At 54.0% G+C, this 20888-nt stretch overlaps 1 protein-coding gene across 2 annotated transcripts in view; it reads left to right on the forward strand.

The window, feature by feature from the left end:
• The window catches only part of EBF3 (early B-cell factor 3), a 145356-nt gene that overhangs the window by 103409 nt on the left and 21059 nt on the right, over positions 1-20888 (forward strand). For both annotated transcript variants that reach the window (XM_006879863.1, XM_006879862.1), the window contains exons 7-9: positions 1059-1176; positions 8030-8160; positions 8635-8761. In XM_006879863.1, coding sequence (XP_006879925.1) covers positions 1059-1176; positions 8030-8160; positions 8635-8761 — 376 coding nt within the window. The remainder of the gene's footprint in view (positions 1-1058; positions 1177-8029; positions 8161-8634; positions 8762-20888) is intronic.

Below are 20888 nucleotides of genomic sequence, written 5' to 3' on the forward strand. Positions count from 1 at the left end.
ACATGGGGTCCTCTCTGGCCCGTGGTGTGCCTGAGTGGGACAGCTCCTGCATGGAAAAATGTTCTCTCTTCACACTCGGCGTGGGATTTTCAGATGCAAAAAAAGTTCATTATCAGACATTAAATGTAATTGTGGCATTGACCCGGGCTCCGTGCCGGTCGGATCCAGTGCCGAGTGCTTTCTGATTTATGAAGCCTTTTTGGCAACTCCGCACCCTCACTGCCCGACATGGAAGGACAGTCTCAAGTGAACAGATTTTAATTAGATAAACTATCTAATCAATATGTGAACAGATCAATCAAAACAGCAGCTTTAAAATGAGTGGCTCGAGGGGTGTTTCTGAAGCTAATGGCTGGAAGAATATTTCTCTGAATCGAATTCACTTGTTAGCATAATAGGAGATTAAACCGTAATTAGTACGGCCAGTTCTGAAGAGAAGTGATCGTGAGTCAAAACACACCACAACACACAACCAACCCACTGTCATTAGTCAGAAAGGCTGGGCGGCAGCTCCCCTCCAGCAACCCCCGCTTCCCTCTGCTCCCAGGTCTCCCAGGCTGCTTTGCTCTCCCCTCTGGTAACTGAAAGGTTGTGGCTTTGAACCCACCAGCCACTCCACAGGGGAATGACGGGGCAGTCTGCTCCAGTTGGACTCTGTGCCAGGAATGCCGCAGGGCAGTTCCAACTGTCCTGCAGGCCGACGGGTTCGAGCCCAGGAAGAGAGCAGAGCAGTTGGTCTGTCCTGCAGACCTACGGGGGCTCCCAGGAACGCCGCAGGGCAGTTGTCTGTCCTACAGGCTGACAGGGGTTTGAGCCCAGGAACAGAGCAGGGCAGTTTGTCTGTCCTGCAGGCCTACGGGGGCTCCCAGGAATGCTGCGGGTCAGTCATCTGTCCTGCAGGCTGACGGGTTTGAGCCCAGGAACACCGCGGGGCAGTTTGTCTGTCCTGCAGGCTGCTGGGGGTTCCATCGAGTGGGTCTGGATGTGTTTCTTCTTCCTGAAGGGATGCTGGGCTCCCTGTTGCCAGCTGTGGGTTGAAATGCACTTCGTCTCCACAGGTGGTGGTATCCACGACCGTCAACGTGGACGGCCACGTGCTGGCCGTGTCCGACAACATGTTTGTGCACAACAACTCCAAGCACGGGCGCCGCGCCCGCCGCCTGGACCCGTCAGAAGGTACGGCCCCTTCTTATCTGGAAAATGGTAGGCACATGTTACACGCTTGTCTGAATTATTCTTTGCCATGCTTCCGTTATGCTGCACCATCTTTGTGTTAATCCATGTCCATTGCCATTAGCAGACCTTGGGCCAGCCAGGGTGGGGTGGGGGTTCCCTCTGAGCTCCTTTGTGGGGTCCCTTCCCTCTCACATGCACCTCACTGCTGTACCATCCGTTTTGTTTGTTTCTCACCTTTATGTTGCTTCCAGCTTTTCTTGCCATTTTAATTGGTTTGGTTTTTTACTTTTTGAGTGTCCCCATCGTGAGATTCATTCCCAGACACGCTTGTGTCTGCTGAGTGGACAGTGCAGCCTGGTCCTGTCAGCCGAAGGGAGCCTGGGAGGGTCATCACTGTGTGTACACATGTGCTTGCATGTTTATGTGGACATGAGTGCGAGTGAGTACGCACGTGTTTGTGTGTGTGTGAGATAGAGAGTAGGCAGTCCTCAAATGGCAAAAATGATTAAACACTTGGCTGCCAACTCAGAGGCTGGAGGTTCAGGTCCACCGTTGGTGGCTTGGAGGAAAGGCCTGGAGATCTCGGCTGTGAAAGCCAGCCATTGACTGTGCCCCTCCCAGGGCGCATCAGACCTGCCTTGATGGCATCTGTCTGTTTCCTTAGTGTCTGTGTGTTGTTGTGTGGATGTGTGTGCAGCTGTTCTCTGTGTACTCACAGATGTATGGGTGCATACATGCATGCCTGTGGGCATGTACACACACGAGTCTACAGTTGTGCAAGGGGGCTCTGGTGACCCAGTGTATATGGAGTTGTGCAGTTCAAACCCACCAGGAGCTCTGCGGGAGAAAGATGGACAGTGTCCTCTATGTGCTTTAAAGTCTCTGAAAACCTGTTCTGGAGGGTCATAGGAGTCGGTTCTAACTTGATGTTCACCACCGTCACCACAGCATAGATGTTCGTGCAAACGTCTGTTTGTCTCTATCTATCGATCAGTGTTTATGCATACGTGTGTGTTTATGTGTGCAGGCATGTATATGTGGGCCTGCATAGGGAGTTCTGGCAGCCTAGTGGTAAGAAGTTGCACTGCCAACCCAAAGGTACATGGGTTTGAATCCACCAGGTGCTCCACAGGAGAAAGATGGGCAATCTTCTCCTTTGAGATTTTACTGCCTCTGGAAAACCTGCTTGAGGGTCAGCTTTGGGTCAGTTCTGACTCGATGGTACATAATAACAGCAAACATGCATCCACGTATATATGTGTATGTAAGTGTGTATGTAAGTGTGTATGTAAATGTGGAAAGGTGTGTACATGCATGCATACACGTGTACAGGCAGGCACCGATGTACACACGTGTCCATGCACATGCATGTGTGTCCATATGTGTATACACAGGTGTACGCCCACAGGCATATATGTATGCATGCATGTATGTATATGGGATGGCAATCACTGGGTGGCACGAATGATGAAACACTTGCCTGCTGACTGAAAGATTGGAGGTTCAAATCCACCCTTTGTGCCTTGGAAGGAAGGTCTGGTGGTCTGCTCCCTACTTGTTAGCCCCCTGAAGCCCCTTGGCACCCAGCGTGGGATAGGAATTGACTCAATGGTAATGGGTGGGTTCTAAAAAAAAATGTGTGTGTGCGCGCGCGCACAGGAGTACACTTGTTTGCAGGTATGTGTGAGCCTGTGCACGTGGGAGAGAGGTGGAGAGAGATGAGGGAATGAGAAACACAGGAGCATAAATATTCTTTTACTAAATGCTGCCCAGCAGTTGACTGTTGTTTTGCTGTGAAAAGAGTTTTGATAAGAGTATGAGATAGGGAAAGCATGTGAAGTCAGAATTCAGAACAACTCAGATTGTAGAGAGTGTTTACTGAAGCACGGGCCCCACGTGCAGCTGCGGGGTCCTCAAGAGTCGCCATTCCCCGCCTTCTACCCTCAGACACGTCTCCACCATCAGATGGGAGGCGGGAGACCTCTAGCACATGCTGAGACAGTAACACGACTTGGTTTTTGGGAAAAGTCAACTGGGCACGGAACAGGCCGGCTTCCTCCTCAGGAACAAATAGTCCATAAAATGAAATGGTTTTAAGACAAAATCCACGTGCAAGGTGAATGGATGGCAGACAGAGCGATGAGTGAAGGCTGCACCAACAACCAGAATGAACTCTGATTCAGACCAACCAACGGGAAGATGCATCATGATTGTTCCACGGCCCACAAAAATAAACTAATTTGTTTTTCTGTGTTAATGACTAAGGTAGAGGAGAACAAAAATATCGTAATTAAAGGTTGCCAGCCGTTAGAGCCCGTGACGTGTTGTTTATCTGGCTCCCGTGCGCGGAAGGTAGGTGTGTGCTTTGCTTAGCAACCTCTCTAATGAGCCTCACAATTAAGGAGGTTGGCTCCTCGGCCTCAGTTCCACGTCTCCCCAGAGGACCCGGCGTGCAACGCCACCGGCTCAAGGAGGCCCTCAGCCGCGGTGTGGGGCTGCGTCTGGCCCACGCCAGCCTCCTCTAATGAGCTATTATGATCTGAGCAAAGTACAAGTATTTATTTTTGTAAGTAGCATGAAAAAGCATTTCACTGTAAGCAGAACACAGCACGTTTAGAAAAATAAAGGCTGCTCTTGGGCACTTCGGAGACGGGGCCCAGCCTGTCGGTGCGGTTTGCGGAAGTAGTCTTGTTGGGGATGTTTTTTCCTCTGTTTGTTTCTCAGTATTTTAACAACATTTAAACCAAGTCGTTTCAGCAGTGCTTCTGGAAGGAGGCAGGGACTTCCTGTCCCAACCCAGAAAGTGACTCATCTTTGGAAAATGCAATTTCTGTGAGATCTGGTGTGGGTAGCTCTCCAAGGAATGGGGAGGAGTCACCGAATCAGAGCTTTCATCGTCACTGCTGCTTGGTCATGCTCTTCCAGAAGATAGCAACCTCAACTAGAAGACAGGACTCCTACTTTTTTAAAACATCAGTCTTCAAGTATATTCTGGTTTGCTTTGCTTTTTAAAAATTATTATTTGGGTGAAAGTTTTCAGAGCAGTTTGCTTTTCCAGTCAACCATTCACACTCATACTTTGTTTTCTGACATAAAACACAATCCCTGCCGTAGAAGGCACTCTTCCTTGGCCCTTCCTGGGATTCTGGTTTCCATTCGCCCCTCTAGAATCTCCCTTCCTGCCTTCTGCACTTCTTCCCTGGGCACATGCTTTCCTCTAGGTAATATGGACCATCCCCTCACTACCATCAAGTGAGAACCGTAGCTGACCCTCCAGTGGGGGAAGATTACCTGTCTGTCCCACAGAACAACGGGGGGAGGTGAACTGGCATTGTTTATATGCTGTTAGGTGCTGTCGAGTATGACTCGTTGCGACCCCACGAACAGCAGCTCTAAACCCTGTCCTATTCTGTGCCATCCTCACAATCACACTTGAGCCCACCGCTGCAGTCACCATGTACGCCCACCTGGTTGAGGGTCTTCCTCTCTTGTTCTTGTAAGAGTGGTTATTGGTGTCACTCTTCACATGAGAGGCCGTTATGCTTGCGGCTCAAACTTGAGCCATCGTGTGAGTTTTGTTACAGGCGTGAAGGGAGACTGAGGGTCCCAGTCACGAAGGGTCTGTTCTTTCTGAACAGTCACACTTACCAGGTCCTTCTGAGGCCTGGCTGGAGTTCCTGCTCAGTGCCCCTGTGCCTGGGTCAGGCATGCTCTGGGGTGGGGAGCTGAGCCCCCCTCTTGCAGGAGAGCACACCCCCATAAACCACAGCCCCAAGCATCCTGTCACCACCCTCCAGCTAGTACCTCATTATCCAATCGTCTGATCCTACCAGCGGTGTGTACACACTCACTCCTGGTTTCCAAGTAAACTAATTCCCCCTGCTGCCTCATGGAGACGTGCCACCAGGCCTCCGCGCTCACAAAAGCAAGGCAAATTATTTACAGTATTGAACGCAGAGAGGGGAACACCACATCTCCCTTTGAGCACAGCCCGGCCGAATGTGGTCTTTCATTTTCCCCTTGTCCCTCTCCCCCCGGCCAACCGCTCCAACCCTGTTTAAACCCTGCACGAGCAGGCTGCCCCGGCCTGCAGCGCTGAAGCGATTTGCATGCCAAGTACCGTAATGCGGTTAGGTTTATGCAATAAGGACAACTGCATGCGGGCTGCAGGGCTTCAGCGAGTTAAAGCGAACAGATGGTCCTAGGAGAGGTAAAAGGTATAATCCTATCAGCTGGAGTATCAGCCAGCCATCTGGACATCCTAAGCACAATTACAAGACATTTTAGCAGGCAGAACAAAGGGGTCTTCATGAGGCAAGATTAGGCCCAAGTGAGCGCCTCAATATTGTGAGAGGCTAGGTGACAGGCACCGGGCTTACCGGGAGCGTGCTGATTAATGGGAAGCCGCTTGCGAGGGAGCCCGCAGCCCTGCGCCTGGTCAGCGGCGTGGCTTCCAGCTCCTGTCGCTCCCTCCCTGCTGCTGCAGGCCCAGGCTGCCAGGCCCACCCTAGCCCCAGCGGCCATCAGGGAAGTTGCTGGCCATGAGAAAGAAGGGCTTGGAGGAAGGCCGGACCGGTTCCTGAGGGGCAGAGCCTGGGACCCATCCCGCTTCGTTCCTGCGTCCCTCAGTTCACGCTCTTGTCTTCGGGGCTGTGCCCCTCAGCTGAGGCCCCGTGAGCACCCCGGTCCCCGTGCGCAGCTGTGGGCGAGCCAGGCCGCTGCCACCTTCCTGGGCTCGCCCAGCTCCTGTCATCTGCCCCAGTGCATTGTGTGTGCTTATCATTAGCTCTCTAACGCTGTCTGTGTAATTCATTTTGCTATGGTCCCCATTGAACACATGTTCCTCTTCTATATGTGCATTGAAATGTATGCAAATTCAGGCAGAAGGAAGATAGTTATCGGCCGGAGGAGGCCAGGCTGCCCGCCCCACGTCTGCTGAGAGGCACTCTGGGTTGTGTGGTGCCCCGGCTCCGCTGGGCCACAGCTGCCGGATCGCCGTCTCTCCTCTGCCCACGGAGAGCAGGCACTTTTTCCCCCCTTTCTTTTTCTCACCTCCAAAGTAAATTTGTTTACTGTAATTTTTTTTTGTGTGAATTATTTGCCATAATTGGCTGTGCTGATGAAGGTCACCCCCTTGGAGGAGCCTTGTCAGTCTTTAGAGGGTTGATCCTTTTCAAATGCTCTCCATGCAATTAAGAAAAGCAAATGTCATCCAGAAGCCTCAGAAATGAAAATTTGTATGAACTTATTAGCATGAAGTCAACAGCGCTAGTTAAGGGCAGGTTCCTTGTGTGTGTGCCTCTGCTGCGGAGGGAGGCGCACGTGGAATGAGCAAATATAACCTCCACGCGCCCAACATGAGAGCAAACAAAGGGACGTGGCATGCCGGCGGCGTGAGCCACAACAATAGCTGACGGTGATTAACTTGGTGCGGCCTGTGACCCGGCGGGGAAGCCAAGGCACGTGGGCTTCTGGGGAACTCCGCACGTGAGGACACGCAGCTCTGGCTGACCCGGGGTTCAGAGCGGGGCCGGGGCGCACGCGGGGGACACAGGCTGAACGGAGCTTCGAGCGCCCTGGTCAGGCTCCCAGCTGGTCAGGAGCGTGGTCGGGAGTGCAGGCTGTCAGTGTGGCCACACCTGCTGGCCACATGCATGTCCACAGGGGTGGTCAGGAACCAAAACTAAGAGGACGCAGACCAGAGGCCCAGGCTGCGGTCCTGGTTCTGCGGCCCGTCTCTGTGCTCCGTTTTGGAGGCTGCAGGAAAAAGGGTGACCCCAAAGAGCACATCACCCTTGGATAGTGGATTGTTCCCAGGCACAGTCTGGGTCTGCTCACAGTTTGGGGTCTCCCTGTACTCTGGCCCCACGAGCAAGGCTCCTGGCCCCACTATGGGCCACGTCGTTATCCACGAGGCAGGCCTGACGGTAGTCTTCCTCCTCTGAGAAGCGAAGGAGGGTTACACTTAGCCTCAAAGGTGGCAGAGGCCTGCAAGGCCAAGGACAGCACCCAGCTGGGCAGGAAGACTCTAGCAGGTGAGAGGGCAGGCGGACGCACAGGCGTCTCGGAGCGGCCCTTCCCGTGGAAGTCTGCCTACGAAGACCATCAAAGGCTGCAGGGAAGGGCTGCCAACACCATGTAAAAGGAGAGCTGATCAAAGGCCAGAACAAAGCCGGCTCCATGAGGCCACAGCCTGAGCCGGCCAGCCCTTACCACTCGCAGCACCTGCTGGGGACCCCTGCCCCTGCTGGGCCCTCACCCCCTCGCCTGTCTCTCCATCCCCCACCCGCAGGCCTGCCTTCGCACAGCACCACCATTGCATGGGAGACTGGTTAGGCCGTCGCCTGGGGTCCCTGTCAGCAAACAACCTTAGATGTAAAGTGTACGCTTTTCACGAGGCCATGGATACGAGGTGTCTGAAGGTTTCCCTCCTGGTGAGGGTGAAGTGCGGGGACTGAGTGACAAGAGGAAGTTTTGAACCAAAAGGCAGAGTTCTGGGACAGAAAAAAACCAGCCCCATCAGCTGCTTCTGAAGACTCCTGGTGTTTGCTCCCGCATCCCCCGACAACCTGGGACGGAGTCTTCCTGGATCACAGAGTGATAGACAGGCGTGCCATGTGCACTTGGCGTATAATCATTTGAGTGGTTGTCTTGGCCCTGACGTGTAATTTGCTCTCCTGGCCTGTTGAGTTTTTTCTGTGCTCACTAATATTCCACGGCCTGCCCGTGAGATGTAAAACATTTAGCAGTTTGCTGTTAAGACAACAGCATATGAGTCTCCGGGAGGGCACAGAGCCTGGGTCGGTGGATGGACACTGAGGGCTGCCCTCCTTTCTCTGTCTTCTGTGAACAGCCACTCCGTGCATCAAAGCCATCAGCCCCAGTGAAGGCTGGACAACAGGGGGTGCCACCGTGATCATAATTGGAGACAACTTCTTTGATGGGCTTCAAGTTGTGTTTGGGACTATGCTGGTGTGGAGTGAGGTAAGCCCATGGCGGTGCTTGGAGAGTGTGGGTGCAGAAGGGTATGGACAGGCTCCCCATGGTCCCCTGAGCCACTTATGGTACAGTCCCCCTTGCTGGGTAGGTGGTGGGGGGCAGGGGCTCCTGGCATGGGTGGGTGCCGGATGCTACCCTGTCCCCGCCTTGCAAACCTGCCGTGGGAGGTCCCGCTGTCCACTGCACCAATTAGTGCTGGAAGCAGGTTTGCGGAGACATATGGTGGCAATTTTCATATGAATGATGCCCTGTGGCTTTTCCTGCAAGCTGAAACCCAGGATCATTTGCAGATATTTTTCTTAAAGAGCATGGTAGATCCTGAAGCTCGGGGTGACAGATCGGAGGTGGAATTCCAAGACGATGGTCCAATTTGTGCTCATTTTGGTAATTATATCCAACTGGCAAGTGTCCGCCTCTCGCGGCCAGCACCTCTGAGCGCCTTCACTGTCGGTTTTTTAGCTGATCACGCCGCACGCCATCCGTGTCCAGACCCCCCCACGGCACATCCCTGGAGTCGTCGAGGTCACTCTGTCCTACAAGTCCAAGCAGTTCTGCAAGGGCGCTCCTGGGCGCTTTGTCTACACTGGTGAGTCTGTAGCCCCACTGGGTGCTGGCATGTGAAGAAGGTGTGGGGTCTCCGAGGGGTGGGAGGGCCCCCGTGGCCTGCTTCTGGGTTTTGGTGTGTCCTGGAGTGAGACCACGTGACGCACGTACAGCCCACAGCCTTCGCCCTGGATGCAGGGTGGTCGCACCTACTCACAGGCTGGGCCTGGGGTGACTGTAACAGAGTGCACAGAGCTGAGCGTCTGCTGTGCTCTGGACCTGGTGTGGCACTTGAAGACACTGGACCCAGGGAGGCCAGGCCAGGTGCTCAAGGTCACAGTGCGTCCCCAAGGCACCTGTGTCAATCCTGTCTCTCGTCAGGCCAGGGTCTTAGCACCATGGCCCTGCTTCTTAACAACTTTGCCTGACCTGTGGGGTCTTCCTGTTGTGACCTCCTGGGATGCTGAGTTCTGGTCAAGCTGGCCCTGCCACTGGGGTGCCAGGTAAGCCGGCCCTATCACTGGGGTGCCGGTCGAGCTAGGCCTGGCACTGGGTGCCGGTCGAGCTGGCTCTGTCACTGGGGTGCCGGTCGAGCTAGCTCTGTCACTGGGTGCTGGTCGAGCTGGCCCTGTCACAGGGGAGGATTCCTGGAGGCCGTGTGTGCTCTGGTGGCTGTGCTGACCCCTGGGCTGGGACTGTTCCTAGAAAAATGCTGTCTGGAAAGCAGAGCTTCATGGCTTATGTTTTGAAGTCCTGCCTCCCAGTAGCCACGTTTGTGGGGTTTTCCTGAGGGTGGACGGTGCGATGAAGCTGGGACCCCGTGGTGGGCTGCGTGTTTGGGGTCTGTCTGACATGGGGGGATGACTGTGGCCTTGGCGGGCAATGCGTGTGGAGAGGTCTGTGGGTATACAGAGCTCGGCTCTACAGTGAGGCAGGATGGTCCCTCCCTCTGCTCCCCGAGGGGCAGCCCGTGGCTCCGAGCCTCCCCTGCACTGGGAGGATCCAGGAAGTAGCAGGACATTCCTCCTAGAGGCCCTTCTTGGAGTGAGTTCCCCTTCTGCCCACTGCTTGACAGGCCTAGTGTCACTGGGCGGGCCTGAACTGACCCTCGAGGAAAGCTGGACCACTGCATCAAGGTGCCCAGCTGACCTGTGCCAACCACCAGGGTCACTTCGTGCCTTTATGGCAGGGAGCCAGGCCAGGTAGGAGCAAGGTACCTGAGGGCCCAGCTCCCAGCACTCTCCCCGAGGCCAGAGTACTAGGAACCTGAGCCATGGCTGAGGGGACATACTCCTAGCCCCACTGCTGAAGGCCAGGTGAGAAGTGGGCAGGGCAGAGTGGTCGTGGGGCACCCCACCCCATTTTGGGTTAAGCCCTGGAGTTCTCATCTGAGGTTAGAGAGGGAGAGGTCTCACGCCGTCTTCGTTAGAATATGAGAGTGCATGTATCTGAACATGGTTATAACCACTGAGGCGTATCACAAACGTGGACGTAGGTGGCAGGGCCCTGGTGGCGCAGTGTGAGGAACTTGGCAGCTAACCAAAGCAGCACTTTGAACCTATGAGCTGTTCTGGGGGGAGGTGAGGCATTCGCTCCATGGAGCTCAGAGCCCTGGGGACCCCGTGGTGCACTTCCGCTGCAGGGCAGCTGTCACTCAGAATAAGCTTGGTGGCAGAAGGGTTTTTGTCTATTTGTTGGTTTTGGAAAGTGTAGTTGAACCCCAAGCAGCTCCCAGAGAGAACCCCACTTGGTTGCTCTGGCTCTGAGCTCTGCGGGGCTCTGATCTTTATATGAGGGGACTGCAGATCCTCCTCCTGGGATTCGAACAGCTGATCTTTCGGTTAGCAGTCCAACATCTTACACACGGCACCACCAGGGCCCCTTCTGAGGAAGAAAGGCAGGGTGAGCAGCTTCTGTAAAGAAGACAGCAGGACACTGTCCTGAGCGGTCCCGTCATGGGGCTGCCACAGCCAGAGGCGAGCCAAAGGTGAAGAGTTAGAGTTATGTCTTATCAGCGTTCACAGATGGAGGCCTCTGCTCTGTGCAGGAGTGCAGCCGCCGTGGGCACCAGTGGGCAGGCCCACCCCACCTTGGGCCTGGTGTGGCATTTTAGTAGAGGATCTGTCCTCCTGGTGGGCGGCAGCCCCAGGGCCTGGATGCCCCCCTCCCTGCATGGTGCTGGGTGTTGGGGGACAAGCTCCCAGTTTCAGGTGGTGGCAGTCGTAACGCTGCAGCTGGATGGACGCAGGGCTCTCTGAGTCCTGCTCAGGTGGCCTTGGCCCGAGTGCTGCTTGAGCCTCTGAGTGTCTCATTACCCAGGCAGGCGATGTGAGGGCCACGAGGGCAAAGACGCCTTTGTGAGCCACTCGGACTCACGGTGAGCCCAGGCACAGGGCTGCACCACTTTGCTAGCTGGCCTTTGGGAAAAGATGGCCAGGCCTCACCTCCTGGTCTGTCCCTCACTAACGGACAGGTGGTGTCTGTCTACGCAGGGCTCCTGGCTGTGTGGACGGTGGGTGGGTGGGCTCAGCTAACTGCAGGCCCACCCGGAGGAAGCCTGACCACTTGCTTGGGAGGACTCAGTGGCCAGAGTCCTAGCGGGGACCTCCTCCACCCCACAGTGACCACGCAGGCCACCATGGTTGGGTGCTGTGGGATTGGGCCCCTGACACAGTTCCACCTGTGAGCCTACGTCCTGCTAAGAGGAAACTCGCTCCCCACAAAAAAACGGAAAAATCATCGCAGACCCGCCTCGCCTGCCCTGGCAGGATTCTTAGTGAGTCTCCGCTGAATTTCGGTGTTTGCACGAGTGGGCCTTCTGCGGAGGGCGTGCAGGCATGGCTGTGGTTATCACTGGCAGGATAGCCTTTCATCTTAGAGAAGAAATGTGACAGCACACAGACCCTGTCTTCTGCAGAGTAGAAAATCCTGGCGGGTGGGGTGGGGCTCAGGCCCCCCGACTTAGAATCTCTAAACAGGCTCTAGGGTGTAGGTGTGTTTATGGGCAGGGCTGGGGAGGCAGGACCAGGTGAGAAAAGCTGGGTTAGGGGCCAGGCATCAACCACCCTGCTCCCCCGGAGAGTCATTATCCCCCCCAGACCTCTCCTTGCTCAGAAAAGTGCCTTCTTCCAGGCCCCCAGCTTGTCCTAGTCCAAGTCTCAGTCCCTGCTGGCCTGGGCCGCTCCGCCCCATCCTGGGGTCCTGGTTGCCCACTGCTTTGAGGACAACCATCAGATGGTGCTCCCAGCCGGCCTTCTCAATGCGACTATTCACGGGTCTGTTTGCTGCCCCCACCCCGCTCATTACTGGGAATATCCGTTTCAAACGCTGTAAGGGATCCAGCAGGAGTAGGGGAAAGGTGAGGTCGTAACCTGTCTGACCTGGAAGCCCCTGTCTGATTTGCGTGGAGCTGAGAAAATCACCGTGTGCCCCACTGAAAGCTGAGCCCCCAGTGTGTCCTGCGGAGAGCGAGGCCATGTCCCCTGGGCGCCTGCTTCCCGTCAGCATCCAGGCCTGGAGCTGCTGGTCTTCCCAGTTAACCTTCCGGGCCTGGGCTGGCCAGGGGCAGCCAGGACCTGGGATAATGAACCACCCGCAGCTGGGGCGAGGGGGGAGGCACATGGGCTGGGCCACTCAGCAAACCCCCCTGATCTCTTGCCATGGATTTGAAAACTACCAGAGTTCAGGCCCAGACCCTCGAGTCCAGGGAGCTGGCAGGGAGGCGGCTGCCCGTCCATCCAGGCTTCTTGCTGCTGCTTCCAACTCTTTGCAAGAAGCAATTACCTAGGGAGGCGGTTGATTAGCACGGTGAATTAAAAGAATGAGTCACAGATGCCATGTCCAGCGCTTCCACACCAGTCCTTGTATTCCCTGTGTGCCTGACCCCGTTGTAAGAAGGTCAAAAATTAGAGAGAGAGACAGTTTCCAAGCAGGCAGGAGCAGAATTAACAATCACTGTGTATGTAATTTGCCAGTTAATAGTAAATTGCCTTCTAGACTGTAAAATGCGGTATAAACTGGTGGGCACCTAAAATTAAATTAATGAGATATTTGCGGCATTTAAAAGTGAATCGTGCAAATTAATAACGGAGTGCAAGGCTTGTTTTAATATTTGTCTAATAGCATGTCGTTTGCTTGTTTAATAATAATTAAAGCCAATGGCAGCAGCCTCTACCTGGAAAGACAGGGCCCGGGGGTGGAGCACTGCCACACGTGCACCCCACCAGTGGAAACTGTCAGATTGTGGAGAGCAAGGAAAGAAATTATTTTCTAATTAGAATATAAGCATTTACAGTGTGATTTGATTAAGACAAATTGGAGTTTGTGTGCCTCTAATTGGAATGGTGTTCTGGCAAAGCTGCATTTACAGACACGTTTCTGAGTGTGAACACATTGTACCACCGACGTCAGACACGTTTCTGAGTGTGAACACATTGTACCACCGACGTGTGGAGTCTGTTCCCTCAAAATGCCCATCACACGGAAGGGGCACGGTGTGGTGGTCCTCCTGTCAGATGGAACCATCCGGGATGCTGGTGTGAGTCCCTTCACACCTGCCTCTGAGGAACCCCAAGGCTGGACTTGAGGGGCTTCATGGTGACCTCACCTCCCCATCCCCACTACTGTTGGGCTGACTCTCCCTCGGTCTAGAGAAATCTGCTCGGTTTAAGAAATTACCACAGATTACCAGGAGTCAGCGTGTCTCTTTTGACAGACTGAGCCAGGTCACTAAATGAGATGCTGACAGCCAGTGGGGACACGTCTGGCTGGCCTCGGGACTGGACCATGGAGGCATGGACCCATTGCCAGGCTTGCAGAGGGTTTATGAGAGGGAGATGTAAAATGATTAATTTCTGAGCAAAGCCATGCTTTTAATTTTAGGCTCGTGAAATCATTAACTCAATCAGTAATTGTTAACAGTTTGTGTGTTTTCTGATAGCCTGTTGAGACTGCTGCCTTCTTTCAAAAGTCAGGTTGTGCTTAAGAGTGGGGGCTCATGGGAGGCCAGTGGCCCTTCCCCTGTGCTGTGAGGCTGCGTGGTCCTTGTGGACCTACCGTGTCCCTGGCAGGCTTCACCCCACACGTGGCTCGGGGAGCAGCTTGTGTTCCTGAGTGTTTAAAACATCTTTTTGTGTGCATTCTGATGGGATGCTGTCAGCAGCCCCCGTCACCTCGTGGGGTCGATAGCGCCCTTCGACCACAGCCAGCACCACCTAGCTGTCTCCCAGGCTGGCGCTCTTCAAACAAATGACTTGTATCCACTGAGCAAATGGTTCTTAATTGCCTCCCACAAATCATACTATTTTTACTATGCTAAACTCTGGGCTGATGCCTTCCATGAGTGTAAACCACCTGATTATTTCCAGTATAAATTTGTAACCACTGGCATGGACGCACACTTTAATCACGAGCACTGTAGTTTGGGAAACATTTGGCCAAGTCGTGCCTGTTGCCTTGACATCCCTCCCTGCCCTTCCCGGCCTGCTGCTCCTCCATACACTGTCCACTCCCCTCTGCCCAAGGGCACTCCTGTGCTCATGCTGGCCCTGACCTGCCAATGTGAAGGTGACCCTGGGATCCCCGGATGACTGTTTAGATCCAGTTGGTTCTGCTGCAGAGCAGCTGGGCACTGTGCTTTCGCCAGCATCCACCTCTAGTCGTGTCCAGCGAAGAGCCTTCGGTTGGCCGGCCAGCTCTCAGCAGCTGGAACAGTCCCGTTCTCCCTCCCTGATCACTGTTTAAGCCTCACCATTTGGTTCAGTGCTGCTGCTTCTTGCTGTGCTATTGCGTGGGTTCCAACTGGACCGTGGTCTTGTGTAGAATGGAGCTCCAGCTTGTCCAGTCTTATAACATCTTCACCGTGGTTCACGTTGAGTGCACTGTTTCGACCCTCAAGTTAACCCGTCTCATGGAGTGTTTGTTTTCGGCCAACCTTCCATGTAAACAACCAGCCGCTGGTCCTGCTTGAGGGCATGGCTGCAGCCACTGAGGCCAGTCTGACCGGCCGTGCACGTAGTCTTACTGATGGAATGTTGTGGACACTGACTCTCCCTCTTCTCTTAGGAGTGCCCACTGGGTGCCTTTGGGGTCATAGGCAGGATCCTTGCTGCCCTTGGGGAGAGGTGAGGTGCTCGTGATGTGTCAGCCCTTGTAGTGAGGCGGCAGGAAGCCAGCAAATAATCAGGTAAACCTTTAACTTGGTTAAGCATGGGCTGGACAGGTCCCTCGGACAAGGTGGCTCTGAGAGTGGCGCCCGAAGGCTTGGGTCCCCACTGTTCCCTCGTCCTCCTGTCTCAGAGGAAGCTGGGGAATGAGACACACCATTTGTGCTGTTGCACAAGTAGACTATTTGTCCTAATCAGTGACACCCATTTACTGGAATTGCTTAAAATGAACTATACCTCATACAGAAATCGCACATTTAGAGAGTTCCATTCATCATCTGAAAATTGAGGGCCAGTAAACTTTTCTGTTCCTCCAGTGGGATCATAGACATGCATCAAAATGTTAAAAATGATTGGTGAGAAGGAACTGTCACCCATTTATCAAGGAAAAGAACATTATTTGCTAATTTCCCGACCAGGCTGGTGACAGGGTGCTTCGTCTTTGGACCCGTGGTGACCAGCCTGGCCTTTTTGTTATTAGTACAAGTCAAGCGCTTTTGGGCTGTTGCTAACAAGACACATTTGTCTGTCATCAGAGAGGGCTTTATTTTTTCTCCAAGTGGAGGTGACCAAAGTCTGCCCCCCTTGTCCCAGTTGGCTGCGTTCTCGGGGCCGCTTGAGCCCAGGAGGGGGGCCCGTCTGATAAATCACAAAGTTTCCATCCACGTTAAGGGGCAAGTATCGACTCCAGGCACCGAACCTGACAGAACAGAGCGGCGAGGAGATGGCCATTCATCTTCCCCAAAGGACAAAGGGGTCGTCCGGGTTTCACTCAATAACCATCATGCAGTGGACACTGGGGGCCACCTAACCTCCCTCCACTAAACCCGCCAGCCTGGGTAAGGTGCTGCACCCCACTTCTCACCCCTGTCACAACCAGAAGGAGAATTAGAGCCACAGGAAATGCCAGATCCAGTAGTTTTATTTTAAATTTCTGATTGGCAATGATGCCAAATCACATACCCGAAAACAGCTTAGTGGGGTATATGGAGGTGGTGTGGGATTTGGGGGGGGGCTCTTAAAAATGGATAAGGGAGCTGTGGTGACTAGTGGGTAAGGAGCTGTGTTGTCAACCCAAAGGCAAGTGACTCGAATTCACAGCTGCTCCGTGGGACAAAAATGGGAAATCTCCTATGTAGCCTCCCCAAACCCAGAGGGTCGTCTGTGAGTCATTCTGGCTTGATGGCAATGAACTTGAGTTTTGTAGTTTAAAAATAGGCTAACCAGACAACCAAGATGCCCATCAGCAGATGCTGGAGAGACACAGTGTGGTCCGTCCCCCAGGGGAATAGCACTTAGCTGCCCAGTGAAATGGGTCCCGAGAGGCCATGATGTCGAAGAACCTTGGACACATTGTGCGGAGTGAAAGAAGCTAGGCATAGGAGGGTGAATCCGTGTGACCTGGCTGTGAGATGTCTGCAGTAGGCACATGGTAGAGGGAGACCAGATGAGGGTCCCAGGGCCAGGATGACAGGGAATGGGGTCTCAAGCTCTGTGTGCTTGGGGAGGTGAACATTTTTGGAACTGGAATATGGTGATGGTTGCACAATGGAGCAAATGTAATTTATGCCACTGGATTCTGTGCTGAGAAGGGTAACTCTTACACACGTAGACAGACAAGTATCATGTATGTTGTTGCTGGGAGCCGTCGAGCCAGTTACAACTCACAGCACCTTGAGCCCGGTCCTTACAGTCACTGGGTGGGTGGGTCCATCCTGCTGGGGGTCTCCCTCCCCTCCTCTGACTCCACCTTTCCCAGCGTGACGTCTCTTTCCGAGGACTGGCCTCTCCTGACCACTGGCCTGAAGTGTGTGGGTCCAAGTTTCACCGTCCTTGCTTCTCAAGAGCGTCCTGGACATGCTTCCTCTAAGACAGACCTTGTCGGATCTAAAGATTTCATAGATAAGGATTGTTCCTTGGGTGCTGCCATCTCTTTCAACTCCTAGCAGCCCCACACAGCAGAGGGACACCCCCCGGACTGGGCTCCATCCTCAGGGCCTCTGTTGTGCCTGGGCCCGTTGTGGGACCCTTTATGTGAGTCCATCTCATGAAGGTCATCCTGTGCTGTGTGAACTGCTGTGTCCTGTCGAGACGTGCCCCTCCTGAGAGTCCTGCCAAGACTCACAGCCTGGGACTGTCTTAAGAGGCCAGTCCCCTGGGCTCCACAGGGTCGCTGCGAGTTGGAACCAGCTCTCCCGTAGCGGCCCACCTCCATTTACCACAAAACCGTTTTAAAAACAGAAACTCTGGCAGTTTAGAAGCGTGACCTGTGATCCAGTACTGAGCTCTGGTGGCCTCGTGGTAAGAAGCTGCACTGCAATCTCAAAGGCACGCAGTTCAAGGCCCCAGCTGCTCCGTGAGGTCAGGATGGACAGTCTCCTCCCGTATTGCCTCTGAAGACCCACTGGAGGGTCAGCTATGGATCAGCCCTGACTCCGCGATATGCAGTAACAGCCACAACGGAGCAGAATAAAGCAGGGGTCAGAGCAGGGAAGAGAAAGGCACACGTTACAGCAGGAAAGCCAGCAGGCGGGTGAGGACAGTGTCTGGAGCTGATCTGCGGCCGTGGGTCCATGCCACACGCTGGGAGGCCTAGCTGCCTGCTCTCAGCTCGCTGCCCCCACCACACTCCCCGTGTTAGGCCCTCTCACCAGATCTATGTGGTTGGACTTGGCAGCCTGGTCGGATATTGGTAATGAGCATCCTTCACCCTAGTGGGACAGGGGGGCAGTTCCCACTCTGAGCCTGGGGTTGCGGGAGACGGGGAGCTTGTCCTGATCTGAGAACTCAAAGCCGGGGCTTGGAGCCCAAAAGCTCAACCTGAGAAAAAGCACTTAAAACATGTCACCTGAAATGTACAGAGTGTGTAGTCTGTGGTTATAAACACAAGGAAAATTTGAATCAGGCCTTTTAAAGCGTTGATAGATTCTGGTTTGGGCGCTTTAGGTTTATGGAACGTAGAGCCCCCACCTTTCTCCACACTCTCCCTCCCTGTACCCTGCACACCTGTCTGCTAGTGACATCTTGCACGCACACGGAAGCCTTGTGGCACAGTGGTTCAAACATTCAGCTGCTAACCAGGGCCTTGGTGGTTCACACCTTCCCGTGGATGCTTCAGAGAAGGAGGAAGCTGTCTGCTTCTAGAAAAGCTTAAAGCCTCAGAGACCCTCTCGGAGTCTGTTCTGTCCCCTGGGCTATTGTGAGTGGAAGCAGGGGGCTTGTGTCCACGTGGTACCGTCCTCATGACCGACGAGCGGGGTCAGTTCTTTCTTCTCAGCCATGGCTCAGGCTGGGGCGCAGTCTTGTTTCGTCCTGTGGGTTTTTAGGAATATATTATGTCACGTGTCCACGCTATCAGACTGCCCCGCAGAATGCCCGTGCACTGTCTTTGCCTCCCTCCTCAGTCACAGGGCAATCGGCTCTTGGCACAAGCCCGGTCACCACACTTTGGCCATCTGCAGGATGCCCCTTAGAGTACAGTACAGGGCCCCATTCAGCATGACTCGAATTTTGGAGCATGTGTAGAGGGTTTGATGTGAAACGGTGTTTAAATGCAGCGGCAGTGGGGTGGAGGCTGACGTGTCAGGGCATACCCATCCCGAAGGTTCAGGTCTAGTGCCTGACCTCACAGGGACGGGTGGACACAGCTCTGTAAAACTCCTACAGAGTGTTCCGTTGTAAATACAGAAGCTCCCATGGAGGCCATAGACTTCTGCAGGTTTGGTAGGCATTGGGTACATCACTTGCTCAGGAGAATTTCTTACAGGTATAGGATCATGGGGCCACCTGGTCCTTGTCATCCTTTCTGCCCTCTGACATCCTTTTCTCTGTCCTCCACCTGTGGAAACACTGTTACTTGGCTCAGTGAGACCTGGGCTGGCTTTCCTCTCCTCCGTGTCAGGCCTCACACCCTTCCTTATCCTGGGAGGCTGCTGGATTGATGGCTCTCAAGGTCACCCAAACTCAAGAAGTCCAGTGAGTGGTTTTAGAAGCTCAGCCAAGTTCCTCTCCCTTTCAGCCCCAGGCTCTGGCCCAGAACCCACCCCCTCGGCCTTCGTCACCCAGGCCTCACTTGGCTCAGACCCACGGTTGGGCTGGGGGCTCACGGTCACCATTCTCTTTGCCTCTTGAACCTGAGCTCAAGCGAGTGCACGGTTTCAAGGCCTGACGTGCTCTTTCATTTTGAGACTAGTTCAGCGGTTTCCCTATTCACAGGTTCTCGTGAAACCCCTCATGTGGCCTGGGGTAGTGGGTCCTTGAACAAACCTCCTGGGGTCTTGGTTTCGTGTGACTTTTACAACTGAAGGATCTTCGCGGAGGGTGGGGGTCCCAGAGGACTGCTGAGGACTGTCCAGTCGTCAGACCACAGCGTCTCCCAAACCGAGGCTGTGTGCGTGACGTTACTGATGTGGATACTCACTCAGAAGCTCCAAACCTGCTGCTCTCGGGTCAGCTCTGACCCCTGGTCACCTGTGAGATACAGGAGGACACCCCCACACACACAAGGTTTCCAAAGCTGGGAGTCAGTTCTGACCCCTGGTCACCTGTGGGACGCAGGAGGACTGTCCCCCAGAGTTTCCAAAGCTGGGATCTTTACAGAAGCAGACTACCTCAACTTTCTCCAGAGAAGCAGCTGGTGGATTTGAACTGCTGATCTTTGAGCAAGCAGCCCAACAGATACACCACTTTCCCAAACGAGAGAAGTGTGCCAGCACCAGGCCGCCTGTGTGGAGTGGGGGATGTAGCCTGGTTGAGCTGCCTGGGGCCACAATGAGCTTGCGTTACCATTTTGCACTAAGATGCCAGGATAGGGCCCTCTCGCTGTTTAGCCTGTGATGGCCCCAGGTTGGTGGACGCCTGAAATGTGTCCTGCCTGGTAGCAAGGCTTCTCTTCTTTATGACCTCAATTCTATAACCACTTCCATTCTCTCCTCTCTTCTCAGAAGGTATCAGCAGATGGGCATGGCCTTCAGATGATTGGCAGTGCTGAGGGTGACAAATACGTCTTGGTGAAGGTGTGACGAGGGTGGGTACTCCTTAGAGGCAAGGATGGTGAAACTTCATCTCTCATGTTTTGGGCATGCTTTTAGGCGGGACTAGTTCTTGGAAAAAGACCTCATGCTTGGAAAAGTGGAGTGTTGGCGAAAGAGAGGAAGACCCTCAGCGAGATGGGTTCACATAGTGACTGTGACTGAGGGATCAAGTAGACCAGGGAGAATGAGAACAGCACAGGGTAGGGCATAGTTCATTGTTCATAGTGTCGCTATGAGCTGTAGTTCACTACCACCACCACCACCTTGGGTGAGATGTTGGCACCAGTGCTGAGGATTCTCCTGGTGCAAGGCGGGCTCAGTTGGGCATTTTGGCAGTTCAGAGAAGGGGGCAGCGTCTGCAGAAGCTGTGGCTGAGCTATTAGCTGGTAGGGAGGAATTACACGTCCCAGAGTGACTGGGCACCAGAAATGTGGCCAGCTCTCATAAAGGTCTGATGCACAAGCCGGTTACATCTAGCTGCATCAAAGTCATGTGGACTGAAGCTGGATAGAAAGAAAAAATAGTCACAGTACAAACAAAATAGTGCTGAAGTTTAGGGGGCTTCCACATTCCACAGGCCACCCCGTGCAGTTGGAGCCTTCTTTCTTTAACAGATGTGCTGGAAGGCTGTTGCCAAATAGCGTTTAGATTATGAAGCGTTTCCGTGCACACAGGTCCTTCCATCCACATAGCGATTATTGTTAGACAGTTAGGGGCCATCGAATGGCTCTGACTCATCGTGACCCTGTCAAACTTGTCCCCTCCTGAAACATCCTCGTCGTTGTCACGCCCCAGCCCGTTGTTGGAGTCACTGTGTCGATTCATCTCACTGAGGGTCTTCTCTGACCCTCCACCTTTCCCAGCATGGTGCCTTTCCAAGGACTGACCCCTCCTGGCAGTGGACCCCAAAGCCTGTGAAACTAAGTAGCCGCTCTTGCCTTTAACGAACATCTTAACTGCAGTTCCTCTAACA

This window comes from Elephantulus edwardii, unplaced genomic scaffold, assembly GCF_000299155.1.
Source record: "Elephantulus edwardii isolate Elephantulus edwardi_28Jun2011 unplaced genomic scaffold, EleEdw1.0 scaffold00006, whole genome shotgun sequence".
In the NCBI taxonomy this organism is placed as follows: Eukaryota; Metazoa; Chordata; class Mammalia; order Macroscelidea; family Macroscelididae; genus Elephantulus; species Elephantulus edwardii.